This window comes from Danio aesculapii, chromosome 5 (assembly GCF_903798145.1).
Source record: "Danio aesculapii chromosome 5, fDanAes4.1, whole genome shotgun sequence".
Taxonomy (NCBI): Eukaryota; Metazoa; Chordata; class Actinopteri; order Cypriniformes; family Danionidae; genus Danio; species Danio aesculapii.
Genome location: NC_079439.1, coordinates 69,834,598 through 69,849,905, shown reverse-complemented (window position 1 = coordinate 69,849,905; position 15,308 = coordinate 69,834,598). Strand labels below are relative to the sequence as shown.

The 15,308-nt window shown below is 40.5% G+C and overlaps 1 protein-coding gene across 4 annotated transcripts in view; it reads left to right on the top strand.

The window, feature by feature from the left end:
* LOC130229819 (disks large homolog 4) overlaps nt 1-15,308 on the top strand; it is a 275,300-nt gene that overhangs the window by 247,096 nt on the left and 12,896 nt on the right. For all 4 annotated transcript variants that reach the window (XM_056458812.1, XM_056458813.1, XM_056458811.1 and 1 more), the window contains 5 exons: nt 1-77; nt 752-854; nt 4,179-4,293; nt 7,714-7,890; nt 11,654-11,696. The exon at nt 1-77 is cut by the window's left edge and continues 80 nt beyond it. In XM_056458812.1, coding sequence (XP_056314787.1) covers nt 1-77; nt 752-854; nt 4,179-4,293; nt 7,714-7,890; nt 11,654-11,696 — 515 coding nt within the window. The remainder of the gene's footprint in view (nt 78-751; nt 855-4,178; nt 4,294-7,713; nt 7,891-11,653; nt 11,697-15,308) is intronic.

Genomic DNA, 15,308 nt, shown 5'->3' with positions numbered 1-15,308 from the left:
TCTTCATCTCCTTCATCCTGGCAGGAGGACCTGCAGACCTGAGCGGAGAACTGCGCAAAGGAGACCAGATCCTGAGTGTGAGAACACGCAAGGACACACACACACACACACACAAAATAAGCATTTCCTCATCATTTCCTCACACTCAAGTGATTCTAAATGTTTATTCATTCCCCTTAGTCCCTTATTTATCAGGTTTCACCACAGCGGAATGAACCAGCAACTATTCCAGCATATGTTTTACGCAGTTGATGCCGTTCCAGCGGCAACCCAGTACTGGGAAACACCCATACACTCTCACATTCACGCACACACACTCATACACTACGGCCAATTTAGTTCATCAATTCCCCTATAGCACATGTGTTTGGACTGCGGGGGAAACCCGGAGCACCCAGAGGAAACCCACACCAACATGGGAAGAACATGCAAATCCACACAGAAATGCCTACTGACACAGCTGGGACTCGAACCAGTGACCTTGTTGCTGTAAGGCCGCAGTGCTAACCACTGAGCCACCGTGATGCCTTTTCTAACATTCTTCAGTATATGTTCCTTCGTGTTCAACATAAGAAAGAAATGCAAACTGGTTTTGAACGAGTGGAGGATGAGGAAATGATGACAGTATTTGAATTACTGGGTGAACTGTCCCTTTAATAATAGTGTTGAATGCCTCGCTGTGCGTGTAGTTCAGCAGTGATGATGAGTTGTGATTGTATTGTGTGATTCTGATGATGTTGATGTTTGTCAGGTGAATGGTGTAGATCTACGAGCGGCTACACATGAACAAGCAGCAGCTGCCTTAAAGAACGCAGGACAAACCGTAACCATCATCGCTCAGTACAGACCAGAAGGTCAGAACACACACACACACACACACACACACAAACATGTTGAATCAACTCTTTCCACACACATTATTATATACTATACTACCTGAACATTCCCTCTCCTAACCCTAATCTTAAAGGTGCTGTAAGTTTTAGTCTCTTTAACACCATAATATGTTTGCAGCTATTAAGAAACATGCCAAGTTAACATTCTTGTGTATCTGAAAAACAATGCTGAAGTCAAATATTCTGCTTTGAAAATACGAGTTACGTGCCGGAACGGCTGTCTTTGTTTGGTTTCTTTTAACCTGCCCAATGCCACTTTAGCCAATTATATTACAGCATCCCGGGCTGCCGAATATTTCATTCATTCAGTCAGGAAGGCTCTCAAAGTGGACAGTAGCAGACTCCCAAATGAGACGTGGATTCAGATTTCCACATGATGTTATTAATTAGCAAATAATGTAAATATTACGAATGTAAACATTAGGTTACATTGTTACCCTGTGTCCTAACTAGAGGTGTGAACTTGCACTGGTCTCACGGTTCGGTTCGGTTACGATTATCATGCCATCGATTCAGTTCAATTCGATATTTCGGTGCATTGACGATGCTTTCCATACACAGTGTTATATTTTGGGGGATGGCTATAACAAGCTGTCTGTATAAACACACACACACACATGGACACACAGCACCACACTGTCTCTCATTCACACACATACACAAACATAGACAGCACCAAACACACACACACACACACACACACACGTGCATTCACACACAAACACACACACGCCTCGCGCGCTTGCTTGCTCGCTTGCTCGGGAGCGATATTGTGAGACCGCCCACTCCTGTTAAAATTACACCAGTTACCGACCGCTCCCGCGCTTTTATTCGGAAATTTATTCCTGCGCCGCATGAAATCTAGTCGGGTCCCGCGACAATGCACAGGTACAGCCGCGGGAATGCATACAGCCGAGAGGAAAAGAGAGGGCAGGAAAAGTCACGCCAGCAGGTGAAATGGGCCACAGTGAGAGAGAGAGAGAGAGAAATGGAGTACTTTCATTCCCTCAATCGCAGTGAAATAGGGGCTTCTGCTGTAAGTGCCAGTGAAAGACTTTCCAGAAAACACACACACAGTGAAATTAAGTAGTTGGCGCCTGTAGTGTTGTAAATAGCCACGTTTGCCTCCCTCGCGACAGAGCGCATATGAGATAAATGACGTCAGTACATAATAACCAGTTATGATTATTACTAAACCGATACCGAATTGTACGTGTCTGCATCGCGGTGCACCGAAGAAACAAATAATTTTGACACCCCTAGTCCTAACTACACGCTACGTGATGAGATTTGCAGTGATAAGCAATTTAGCTGTTTGCACCAGACAAAACACGACAGAAATGTAAATGCAGCCATTCAGAAACACAGAATAGTGCACTCACTGCACTCCAGTGAAATGGTAAGGTTTATAATCTAATACATATTAAACCTCTTTAACATTATTAAATGTAGATGCTGAATCACTGAGTCACAGTTCTGAACTTCAATTTGGAACGGTTTATTTTATTTTCCAGACATGAGGTGAACCATCTGCTGCTGCTTTCAGTAGTATGGCAATAAATGTCATGTAAAATGGCATTCAAACTCACATTATTAACATTAAACACTGAATAAAGCACATGTGAGGTACCTGAGGTAAACCTTGTTAGTTTTCTGTTGTTCACCTGTGAGAAATAGAAGCCGTTTCTAAAATATACATTTCAGGTGTTGGTTTGGACAAAAGCTATGTGGTAAATATTCCTATTGTGTGCCGTTGCTTTTATTTAGATCACAACTGAAATCAACCTTTAGGCTCAACTTTAAGCACACTTCTGTTGATGTCGTCAGTCTGGCAACCTGTGCTTGCGTGTGTTTTGATGCAGGGGTGCAATACCTAGTTCAACCACTGGGTGTCAAAATCCTGCACATTTAAATGAAAACCTTGGAGAAAGCATTCAGCATTTTTATACACATTTATATCAACAGCATGAAGGCAAAATTATGTTAGCCCTCTTGTAAAATGTTGATTCTTATTCAATATTAAACACATTACAATAATTATAATAGCTAAGAACATTTTTTTTTGTCTTTGTCATGATGACTAAATAATATTTTACTATTTATTTTGCGAGATACTAATATTCAGCTTAAAGTGATTTAAAGGTTTAATTAGGTAAATTAGGTTAATTAGGCAAGTTATTGGACTATTATTGTTTGTTAACCCAGTTATTTTTTGTTCTGTAGCCAATCAGAATAAAATATAATCTTAAAGGGGATATTAATATTGACCTTAAACATTTTTTTAAATACTAAAATTCATCTTTATTTGTATAGCGCTTCTACAATGTAGATTGTGTCAAAGCAGCTTCACATAGAAGATTATAGTAAATTGAAACTGTCAGTCCAGTTTTCAGTGTTGAAGTTTAGTTCAGTTCAGTGTGCTTTAATATTCACTGCTGAGAGTCCAAAAACTGAAGAGCAAATCCATCGATGCGCAGCTCCACAAGTCCCAAACCAAGCAAGCCAGTGGCGACAACAGCGAGGAAAAACTTCACCAATTGACGAAAGTGAAAGATAAAAAACCTTGAGGGAAACCAGGCTCAGTTGGGCACGACCATTTCTCCTCTGGCCAAACTTCTTGTGCAGAGTTGCAGTCTAGGCGCCGGAGGCTGGAGAAAGCTGGACGTCCATTGTGGTGAAGCTACAGCAGGAGAGGTCACCGGCTGCTGTACAGGTTGTCCCTTCAGGATCAATGCGAAGACTCGTCTGTCATCGTCTGTCACTGGGGCCTTACAGTAATCAGTCACATGCTCTCCACTCCTCCATGACCACCACAGCAGCTGCTCAGGATACGGCCTGGTCCAGGATTATGGAAACCTCTGGAATAATAAAAACAGACTAACATAAGCGCAGAAGAATAAATATAATAGGAAAGACTGTGAAAATGTCCTTGCTTTGTAAAACATCACCTAATAATTTTGTCTTCAACTGTGAATATACATTTATATTTTTTTTTAATATGAAAACATCTCACATAGTTTGATTTACAAGTTGTTTTTCTCACCGTCCTCACAAAAACAACAACAAAAACATCTGATAATACTATTAACATCCTTGAATCTCACACACACACACCTGGCAGAAAAACCCTACACACTGAATTTAATTGCCTAATAAATGTAACTTATTTTTTTCCAACAAAGCATGAAAAGACATGAAATGTTAATGAACAGTTAAGTTAATTATGTAGGATTTTATATTATTATTGAACGCCTGGTTGTGTTTGTTTGTTTGTTTTTGCAGAGTACAGTCGGTTTGAGGCCAAAATCCATGACCTCAGAGAGCAGCTGATGAACAGCAGTATGGGCTCTGGAACCACCACATTACGGAGCAACCCCAAACGAGGATTTTATATCAGGTAAACACACACACACACACACACACACAGACTAGGCATAAGATGAAATCAGATTTGTCAGATTTTATTCTGCAGATTTTTTATTTTGTCAGATTTTATTCTGCAATAACTGCTGAAGCTCTCATCGTGATGTATAGTATTATCACAATAGTGAAAGCGAAAAGAGTGAAAGTCGTGACATGTGGCCAACTATGGTGACCCATAATCGGAATTTAAGCTCTAAACAAAATATATGTGTGTGTATTATATATATTTATTATGTACATGTGTGATGAGATCTGAAATGTATGGAAAGAGTCTTAAAGGGGTGGTCCAGAGTGTATTTTTAAAGCTTTTAGATGAAAAACAATGTGTGTCCATGCTTCCCTTGTAGAAAATCACGATATTTTTCATATATCTTTGATTATATACAGTTACTCAACTAACAAGAGAATGACTGTCATATTTCCTAGTTCCTCTGAAAAGCCCGCCCTCAAGAGGCTCTGATTGGTCAGCTAACATAATGTGCTGTGATTTGTGGATCAGCTTCATGTCACCAGGAATCGCCACGCCTCTACTACTAGCACAAGCTTTGTCTCTGCTGTGTGAATACAGTTACTGTGCGTTCACACCGAAAGCTGCGAGAGCGTCAAAGGTTGCTCTGGCCGCCCTGTCGACAACGCTGTCTGCCTTCAGCTCTGGCGGCGAGAGTGTCGAAATTCGCTACATTGATCTTGTATTTAAAGGAGCCGTTGCATATCATATCAGTTACATTCCTGCATAAAACATGCCTTCTAGCGTGAAAATGTTGCACACTTCTTATCAAATTCATTTAACAATGGAAGATCAAGTTGTGTGTGGTGTGGCTTTGCTCCACTTAAATATCCAATATGTTCATATGTCTGAAATATGCTGTAGCAGCAATACTGCTTTGTACTGTCGCATGAGATTCACGCTTTTTAAAAGATAAATACTGTACATATAACATTAATGCACATCAGTAACTCGCCAGTAACTTATTTATTGTATGTTCCCCTGCTGAAAAATCCAGCTTAAACCAGCCTAGGCTGGTTGGCTGGTTTTAGCTGGTTGACCTGCCTGGTTTTAGAGGGGTTTTAGCCATTTCCAGGCTGGTTTCCGGCCATTTCCAGCCTGGTCTTAGCTGGTCATGCTGGAAAATGACCAGCTAAAACCGTCTAAAACCAGCTTGACCAGCCTGGTTTAAGCTGGACATAGCTGGTTTTGACTGGGCTCCCAGCCTGGCTAGGCTAGTCAAGCTGGTTTTAGCTGGTCATCTCCGAGCCAGACCAGGCTGGAAATGGCTGGAAACCAGCCTGGAAGTGGCCAAAACCCCTCTAAAACCAGGCTGGTCAACCAACTAAAACCAGCCAACCAGCCTAGGCTGGTTTAAGCAGTTTTTTCAGTAGGGTCCTGTGAGAAAACATTGTAAATAATTGAAAATCCGGCGACCGCAATAATCAAACACTTAGTCCCCAAACTTTGTTCGCTGTAGGCTTTGCTAAGCTAACTCTGTAAAAGCCAATGTCTCCCTTTGCATTGAACTTTGAGCGTCTTACATTCAGAGATGTTGTTTATGTTCACACAACCGCCTTACACATGAACTAAAGTTTAAAATATGATACCATAGTGGACCACCCCTTTAAAAAAGGTCTTAAGAGGTATTAAATTTACCTCTATAACTCCTGCATATACACTGTAATAATTTATTTCCCTCTTTGGCACCACTGTCGGTCCCAACATTGTCAGGGTTTACTAAGATAATCAAGAGCACACACACACATCCATCAGCAGCTCTTCTGTTTTGAAAGCTCTATACAGATGGAGCTCTGACCTGTCGGTTCACACACTAATGTAGGCGTCACAAGTACATATCCATTATTATTTCCATTATCATGCTCTTCTTTTGCATAATTTACTGCTATCTTTACACTCTACTGCTTTTGATGGAGTAGAGTACTGGCCTGATGCTCAGCAGAATGCATATGCGTGCAGTACGCCATGCATTTTTACACACATTCCCTTGTGAAACAGAAGCACACTACAGCATTCTTTTCAAAGGAACACACAGTAAATAGTAGAGCTGAACTACATATCATATGAGCATCAATGTGTGTATCAGCTACAGTCACATCACAGGATTAGATTATTTATTAAAGATTAAAAGATAAATATATTATTACATTTTCATTCAGTCGGCATCATTGGTGTAGTGGTTAGTGCGTCGACACATGCACTCATGGTGACCCGAGTTTGATTCCCGCCTTGAGGTCCTATGCTGATCCTTTCCCTATCTCTGCTCCCCATGCTTTCCTCTCAATTCTCTCTTATGTCTTATCAATTAAAGGTGAAAACCCCGAAAAAAAACAAAAACATATATATAAAATAAATAAATAAATATATATATATATATATATATATATATATATATATATATATATATATATATATATATATATATATATATATTCATTCATTCATTCATTCATTTCCACAGCGGAATGAACCGCCAACTATTCCAGAATATGTTTTATGCAGCGGATGCCCTCCCAGCTGCAACCCAGTACTGGGAAACACCCATACACTCTCATTCACACATATACACTACGGCCATATACAACCTACAGCGCATGTGTTTGGACTGTGGGGGAAACCGGAGCACCCGGAGGAAACAAACACGCCAACACGGGGAGAACATGCAAACTCCACATAGAAATGCCAACTGGCCTAGCTGGGGCTCGAATCAGCGACCTTCTTGCTGTGAGGCCAAAGTGTTAACCACTGAGCCACAGTGCTGCCCGCTATCATTATTCATTTATTATATATACCTTTTATAAATCATGGGTCGCCACAGCGGAATGAACCGCCAACTTATCCAGCATATGTTTTACGCAGCGGATGCCCTTCCAGCTGCAACCAATCACTGGGGAACACCTATACACACTCATTCACACACACACTCATACACTACTACGGCCAATTTTAGCTTACCCAGTTCACTTATAGCACATGTCTTTGGACTTGTTGGGGAAACCGGAGCACCTGGAGGAAACCCACGTGATGGTGCTACCCACTGCCCCACCGTGACACCCCCCGCTATTATTAAATACATGTTATTTTACGTTTGATTGTTGAATTTCTGACATTGAGTCTATAGTATTTGTTTTTCTGAGTCTGTTTTGGTTATTATACTTTTTTCCAGCTTGGGTCAAATATTAAAGGAAATCCTGTGAAAAAGTCCTTCCTCTGTTAAACATCATTTGAGAAATATTTGACAAAGAAACAGGTGACAGGAGAGCTGCATGCTGAACACTCACGGTCAATGAGTGAGAATGAGAGCGGGCAGAAATGAAAGGACTGTCTCTGCTTTGAGTGTGACTCTTTGATGTTTTTCTGTGTGTGTGTGTGTGTGTGTCTTCGCAGGGCTCTGTTTGACTATGATAAGACTGCAGACTGTGGTTTCCTGAGTCAGGCGGTGGGCTTCAGGTTTGGGGATGTGCTGCATGTGCTGGACTGTGCAGATGAGGAGTGGTGGCAGGCCTGCAGAGTCAGTCCTCAGGGGGACGAGGAGGAGGTCGGCTTCATCCCCAGCAAGAGGAGGTGTGTGCGTGTGTGTGTATGTGTGTGTGTCTGTGTGTGTCTGTGTGTGTGTGTGTCTGTGTGTTTCTGTATGTGATTGTGTGTATAATGTGTGTGTGTGTGTGTGTGTGTGTGTTTCTGTATGTGATTGTGTGTATAATGTGTGTGTGTGTCTGTGTGTGTGTCTGTGTGTTTCTGTATGTGATTGTGTGTATAATGTGTATTTGTGTGTCTCTGTGTGTATTTTATTTGTGAGAGTGTATATCTTTGTCAGTGTGTATCTGTTTGTGTGTATTTGTGTGTGGATGTGCGTAGATGTGTGTGTGTGTCAGTGGGCATTTGTGTGTGTGTTTATGTGTCTCTTTGTGTTTTTGTATCTGTGTGTGTTTCTTTATGTGTGTGTGTGTGTGTGTGTGTGTGTGTGTGCGTGTGTGTGTGCGTGTGTGTGTGTGTGTGATTGTGTGTGTCTGTGTGAGTGTCTCTCTGTGAGTGTGTGTTGCATCTTTTTGTGGTGTGTGTCTGTGTGTGTCGCTAGGTGTGTCTTTACGTGATTGTGTGTCTTTGTGTGTGTGTGTGTGTGTGTGTGTGTGCGTGTGCATGCGTGCGTGCGTGCGTGTGTGTGTGTGTGTCTCTGTGTGAGTGTGCATCTGTGTGTGTTTGTGTGTCTGTGTGTATTTTATTTGTGAGAGTGTATATCTTTGTCAGTGTGTATCTGTGTATTTGTGTATGTGTGTGTGTGTGTGTGTGTCAGTGTGCATTTGTGTGTGTGTTTATGTGTCTCTTTGTGTTTTTGTATCTCTCTCTGTGTGTGTGTGTGTGTGTGTGTGTGTGTGTGTGTGTGTGTGTGTGTGTGTGTGTGTGTGTGTGTGTGTGTGTGTGTGTGTGTGTGTGTGTGTGTGTGTGTGTGTGTCTTTTTCTCCTCTGTTGTCCTTCAACAAAATCATATCGATGCGTCTTGCAGAAGTTTTTAGCTTTACTCTCTCTCTCGTTCACACACACTGTCAGAAGGACGCGCTCCAGAGAGGTTTATACACACACACACACACACACATCTCTCTGCTGTCACTTTAAAAGACAGTTCAGGGAGAAACTCTTGACTAAAGCTCTACTGACAGCAGTGTAATGTCACTAAAGATCCCTCGTCCCTCACATCATAATGAAACAGATTACTCTGTCATTCTGATCTGTAGATCTGCATTTATCTGAGGAAAAAATGAAGCAAAGTAGAGCTGTGGACCTACACTAGTCTCACGGTTCGGTTCGGTTACGATTATCATGCCATCGATTCGGTTCAATTCGATATCTCAGTGCATCACGGTGCATTGACGATTCTTTCCATACACACTTTTATAATTTAGTGACACTGATGAACGGCAGATGAGTGACACTGCTCAAATGTGGAAACACTACTTTCTTAACTGGTCACTAACCAATCACTGCTTTACTCTAGTATAAGCCAAAGGTGATGGGACACTGGGCTGTTCTGGTCCCCAAAAAATGCTTTTCCACCCATCCATAATTTGTAGTTTTGTACCTACGCCATTTTCTCCTTTTCTAAATCCTAAATTCCTCTAAAAAAGAATAGAGGAATTCTTCTGAGCCTAGCGCTGTAAAGTGTATGATGGCCAACCCTACGCCCACATGACGCTTTTCCAGACAATGGATGCTTTCCTCCCCCCGAGACTCCCTTCACACATAATTGTGCTGTTTACTGTATTTTAAAGAACATACTTTGCTTTACATATGTTCTCTTTTTTACATTTTACATGTCACTCCTCTCAGCAGATTACTGTCACTGTAAAACATTGCACTGAAATGTGGATATAAGCCTAAAGAGCACCGAGCTTTAGATTTGGAACAACCGTGTTTACATGCTATATCCTAATGTGCTATATTATGAAAGACTTGTTGGCAGTTTGATGGAAATGCTTCATTCTGACGTGTGTTTATGGCATTTTGAATGCAGTGTTACATTTTGAAGAAGATGTGAGGCATTTTGCATTGTGTGTGTGCAGTTTTGAGAAGTGTGTGTAGAGTTTTGAAAAAAGGAGACATTGTTTTGAAAACGTGTGTAAGCAGTTGGAAGAAACTGTGATAGGCATCTAATAGACGTCTAAACATAGTCATCTTGGCTAAAACAAGGCTAAAGTTGGGCTGTCAGTGAAAATCTAATAGACGTCTAAGAATTGGCCAAAATTAGACTAGTCATCAAATGAACAGAAATGAATGACTGCGCATATATAAAGTCTGTCTAATCTGTCTATTTGATGACTAGTCTAGTTTTTGGCCTTGTTTTAGCCAAGCGGGCTGTGTAGATGTCTATTAGACGTCTATTAAACACAAAATTGTTTGCTGGGATGTAATATACAAAGCAACATTTTTATCACCGCGGACCAGTCAACGCTTGACAATTTCACCGCGGACCTGGGGGGTTGGGGGGCAGTGTTTCGTAGACTGTAGGTTGCTAGGCGACCATCAATCGTTTTCTCAGAGGATGACAAGCTGACAAAACATTGCTGCCACTCTGATACAAGTTTTATTTATGGAGAAAAGCGCTGCAGTGTTTGGCTGTTCTGTGTTTGTCTGAGATAATTAGTCTACCGAAATGTGTATATTGCATACAAACTGAAGCTGAGCGGTCAATTCTTGTCACGTGCTGTGCACTCGCAGGATTCATTCAACTGGGTCTGGCTGGAAGGTGCGAGCGCACCTCCATTGGAAAAACTAACTTGTGAGAACCTGCGATATGCGAACAGCCCCTAGAAGGTCGCCGTCTTTTGAGATCTCCATCAGTTGATCTTCTTTCAAAGCCATGGTGGATTCACCTGATTTGTTGACAAACGGGTTGCGGATCCATTCTTTGGCAGTTCGTGGGTCCACGGCCCATTGGTTGAGGACCATTGCTGTAAAGTAACAAATTGTAATTTACTATGTAGTAATTTTAAAAATGTGCTCTTTTACTTTCCCTTGAGGACATTTTTAGTGCAGTATTGGTACTTTCACTCCAGTATTTTACTTCAACCTGCTGTCACTACTTCATTTTTTCTTGTCTATGGGGATTGGCTAAGTAGAAAAATCAGTCCTGTGATTCCTGCCCAATCAAATAGCACATAGAAAGTAAATCGCGTCATAACCTGAAGACATGGTGATTTATAATTGCAGCAAACCGTTTCGAAGCATTAAACGTGTCTAAGATGTCCAAAATCTTTAACCGCAATGTTTATATGCATGTCACCGATGAGAAGATGGCGGATGTTTACTGTATGATGCCTGAAATAGTCAAATAGTCTTAAACAATTACTAAATGCACTACAGAATGTTACGTTTACACACACACACACACACACACACACACACACACACACACACACACACACACACAAATTGCATGTAAACGCATCAACTTTTCACCGTGTACTACTCACAACTCTTGAGTACTTCTGAAAGGTCTACTTTTCACTCATACTTTGAGTAATATTTACAACAGATACTTTTACTCTACTCGCACTACATTTTTGGGTAAGTAATGGTACTTTTACTTGAGAGGTTTTTCAGTACTCTTTCCACCACTGGTAATATAACATGTACAACTGGAACACAAAAGGAACAGTCAAAAAGCAGCTCATTTAAGCACCTTAAGCTTATTATTATCTTATTCAGATTAAGGCAAATCATTCGATTACTGATGTCCATGTAAACTGTGTAGCCAATGGGCTCAGTTAATACTAAATCTAAATTTTCTCCATATGTCATGTCATTCATTCAAAACTGATATCTGTTTCAGGGTGGAGAGGAAAGAGTGGACGCGGCTGAAGTCTAAAGAAAGGGTAAGTTCTCATCTCTGAAACACACAAGAGTTCAAGTCTGAAACACACAAGAGTTAGGGCCCTATCATACACCCGGCGCAATAAGGTGCCAAGACGTTTTTGCTGTGATTTGTTGCTATATTCAGACCAGCGCAACACTAATTTCCACATTTTGCTCCATGTTGGTTAAATAGCAAATCCATTTGCACCATTTTGTGGACTCATGAGTGTGTCGGGCTATAAAGGAGGTGTGTTAAGGCTCATTGTTGGTGTGTTGCTATTTTGAGGAACTGAAATAGACTGCACAATTGACCAACTGAAAGCAGGTCTAAAGTCCAGCGCAGAGTGCATTAGATATGCATCTATGATGGTCCAAACACCTACACATTGCTTAATACACACAGGATGTACAGCAATACACAAATATCTTTACATATAAAAACAATAAAGGATTCAAATGTTACAAAAATGATAATTTTCTACATAAATATAAAGATCTCTTTCTCCATGCCTCATATCGGAGGCTTTTATCTGTTTATTGATGACAGTTTGCATTTGTATAATGTTGTTATTATTAGCAGTATTATTTATTATCTGCATATTTATATATTGTTTAACAAATAAAAGTTTAGATTTGTCCTCCTGTCGGGTTTTGGAGATGTCTGCATCACCATATGGGGCATAAGAACAGGATGTGTGTCTGGATGTAACTCTAGACCGCACTTTGTTATTATTTTTCATTTATTGGTTTGCTGGAAATTAGAACTGAATTTAGAAATAGTTTTGAAACAAAATTTGCTCTTAACAAATGAAATTAAATATGTAGATTAATGGATGTCTTCAGTGCAGTGTGTACAACACCGTTTCCTTATCCACTAAAGTAAAGGAGTAAAGTAAAGGAGTAAAGTAAAAGTAAAGTAAAGAGGTCGAACGGAGGAGGCTCGTTCTTTATCCTCACGCTGCAGATCTGTTTAACTGTTTTCCCGCTAGTGGAGCGTTCAGTTACTCCACTTACAAAGTCTGCCATGTAAATAGCAAATGCACCATGGCATGACATAATTGACTCTTAGGGTGTTTTCGGTTCATTTGGTACGGACCAAGGGCAACAAATGATACATTTTAGCATTTTTCTGCTGTTTTGGGTCCTTTTCACACCACACTGATCGCTTTGGTCCGAACCAGTTGAAAAGAACCAAAATGCAGTCATGTGACAAAATCCACATCTCTCATTGGCCAGATGATATTGAACGTATTTCCTAAACTGCTTTTCGATTGTTCGGAATTAATATGCGGGGAAAATGCCAATGAAACTCCCACAAGTAAACAAACCGGCAGACACAAAATGTCGCTGCACTGGCTGATTGTATCCCTGCTCTTAGTATACTATATAGTTTGTATACATCACTTTAGATAAGCTCTCCATTTCGAGAATGAAGCGCAGCTGCGGCTGGAAAACAATGTTTTAATGCATTGCGAATGGTGAAGGCGTTAAGAGGAGGCGTGAATTAATTTAGCTAAACTGCAACATGGTCATCTTCCGTAAATGCTACTAACGATCCATCAGGTAATGTTTTTCCCCCTCTCTCTCTCTCTGTTTAAAATTATTAGTAAAGCGCTGTCAACAAATATTTTTCCTCTACACCTCATAAGATGGGACATCGCATCAGACTACGGCAGCTGGATTAGTCCAAAAGCCGCTGTACTTTTTGCGGTTGAGTCGGTTTTAGCTCGGATCATGTTCTCACCACAAATGAACCGCTCAGGGTTTGTTTGAAAGGTCTCGGTATGCTTTTTTGGTGCGCACTCGAGTGCGATTGCTACATTCAGACCTGCCCAAACGAACCACACCAAGAGGGAAAAGAACTCTAGTGCGATTCGACCTAACTAAATAAGGCAGGCAGTGGTGTAGCAGACATTTTAAAAGTGGGGGGGACGGCTGTATGAGATCATACGTTCATATAGTTATTATTTACCTGTTTCTAAATGATCTGTCTCTAAAAGTGAGGGGGATGGATCCCCCCCCCCCATCCCCCCCCCCACCCCCCCCCCCCCCCCCCCCCCCCCCCCCCCCCCCCCCCGGTTGCTACGCCCCTGAAGGCAGGTGTGAAAGCACCCTTAAAGGGAATAGGAGATGAGACTCTGATTGGTTTAATGCACGTTATGCTCAAAACACACCCATAACTCATTAAGAGAATAAGCACAACCCTGTTAGTTCATGCGCCGGGGCATATTTTTCCCTCCTTCAGACATGCCTTGAATGCTTTTGCGCCATGCACTTTAAACTTTGCGACTAGATCGTTAAAAGAGAGCACTTAGAGTCTAAAACACACAAGAGTTAGAGTCTAAAATACAGTTCAGCAGCTTTTCTTGAAGTTCCTCCAGAAACATTTGGCTCTGCTCCTGTGAGGTTTGTTTGGCTTCTCTGTAATCAGTTGTGATGGTTCAGAGCAGCACTGCTGTGTCTGTGTGTGTGTGTGTTTGCTGCCCGTGGGACTCTATCAAGGAGCTGTTTAATGAAAGCATTGAAACCCCTGGGCATTGAGAGCTTGTACTGCCTGTAGGGCTCCTGCTGTACATACAGATCACAACACACACACACACACACACACACACACACACACACACACACACGCATGCATTCAGCACATACTCCCATACTCTCCACAGGGTCTTCATATCCTTCATATCAAAGACAGGTAGCTTATTAGTGTTGCTGCAACATCATTAAAAGTCAAGTAAAGGCTGTGCAGTCAATGTGATGTTGATGTGATGTGCTTCAAAACAACAACAAAAATCCTCATTTCTGGTCATGCTATAGTTTTGGGTATTTAATAATGGAGCATTTGCAGAGAAAATCTTGCAAAAAAGAAAATATCCACATGCATATCTACAAAAAATGTGCATTTCTTTAGAGAATTTCACTTGAGGGTTACCTAAATTACTGAAAAATGACCAAAACTACAGAAAAGTGCTCGAAAAATTAGTGTGTTCAATGGCATTGTATGCACACTTTTAGTGCACACCTTAACAGTAATATTTCTCCGCATTTCTATTTGTTACTGTATATCTTGTGGGCTTTAAGTTTAAGAAAAGTGCGTCATAAATACAATTCATTATTATTATTTTATTTTATTTCATATACGGTTGAAGTTAGAATTATTAGCCCCCCTTTGGATTTTTTTTCTTGTTAAAAAAAATATGATGTTTAAGAGCAAGGAAATTTTCATAGTATGTCTGATAATATTTTTTCTTCTGGAGAAAGTCTTATTTGTTTTATTTCGGCTAGAATAAAAGCAGTTTTTAAATTTTTTAAAAGCCATTTTAAGGTCAAAATATTAGCCACTTTAAGCTATATTTTTTTCAATAGTCTACAAAACAAACCATCGTTATACAATAACTTGCCTAATTACTCTAACCTGCCTAGTTAACCTAATTAACCTAGTTATAATATTTTAGTCATTTAGTAATAGTAATAATTATTTAGTAATAATATGCAAGTATGTGGACAAAACATTACATTCGGATCACATTTAAAGGGACAGTGTATCCAAAAATGAAAATATCTTCATCATTTAGGATGAGTAAATTTTAATTTTGTGTGTGAACTATCCCTTTAAGTATATTAAAGGAATG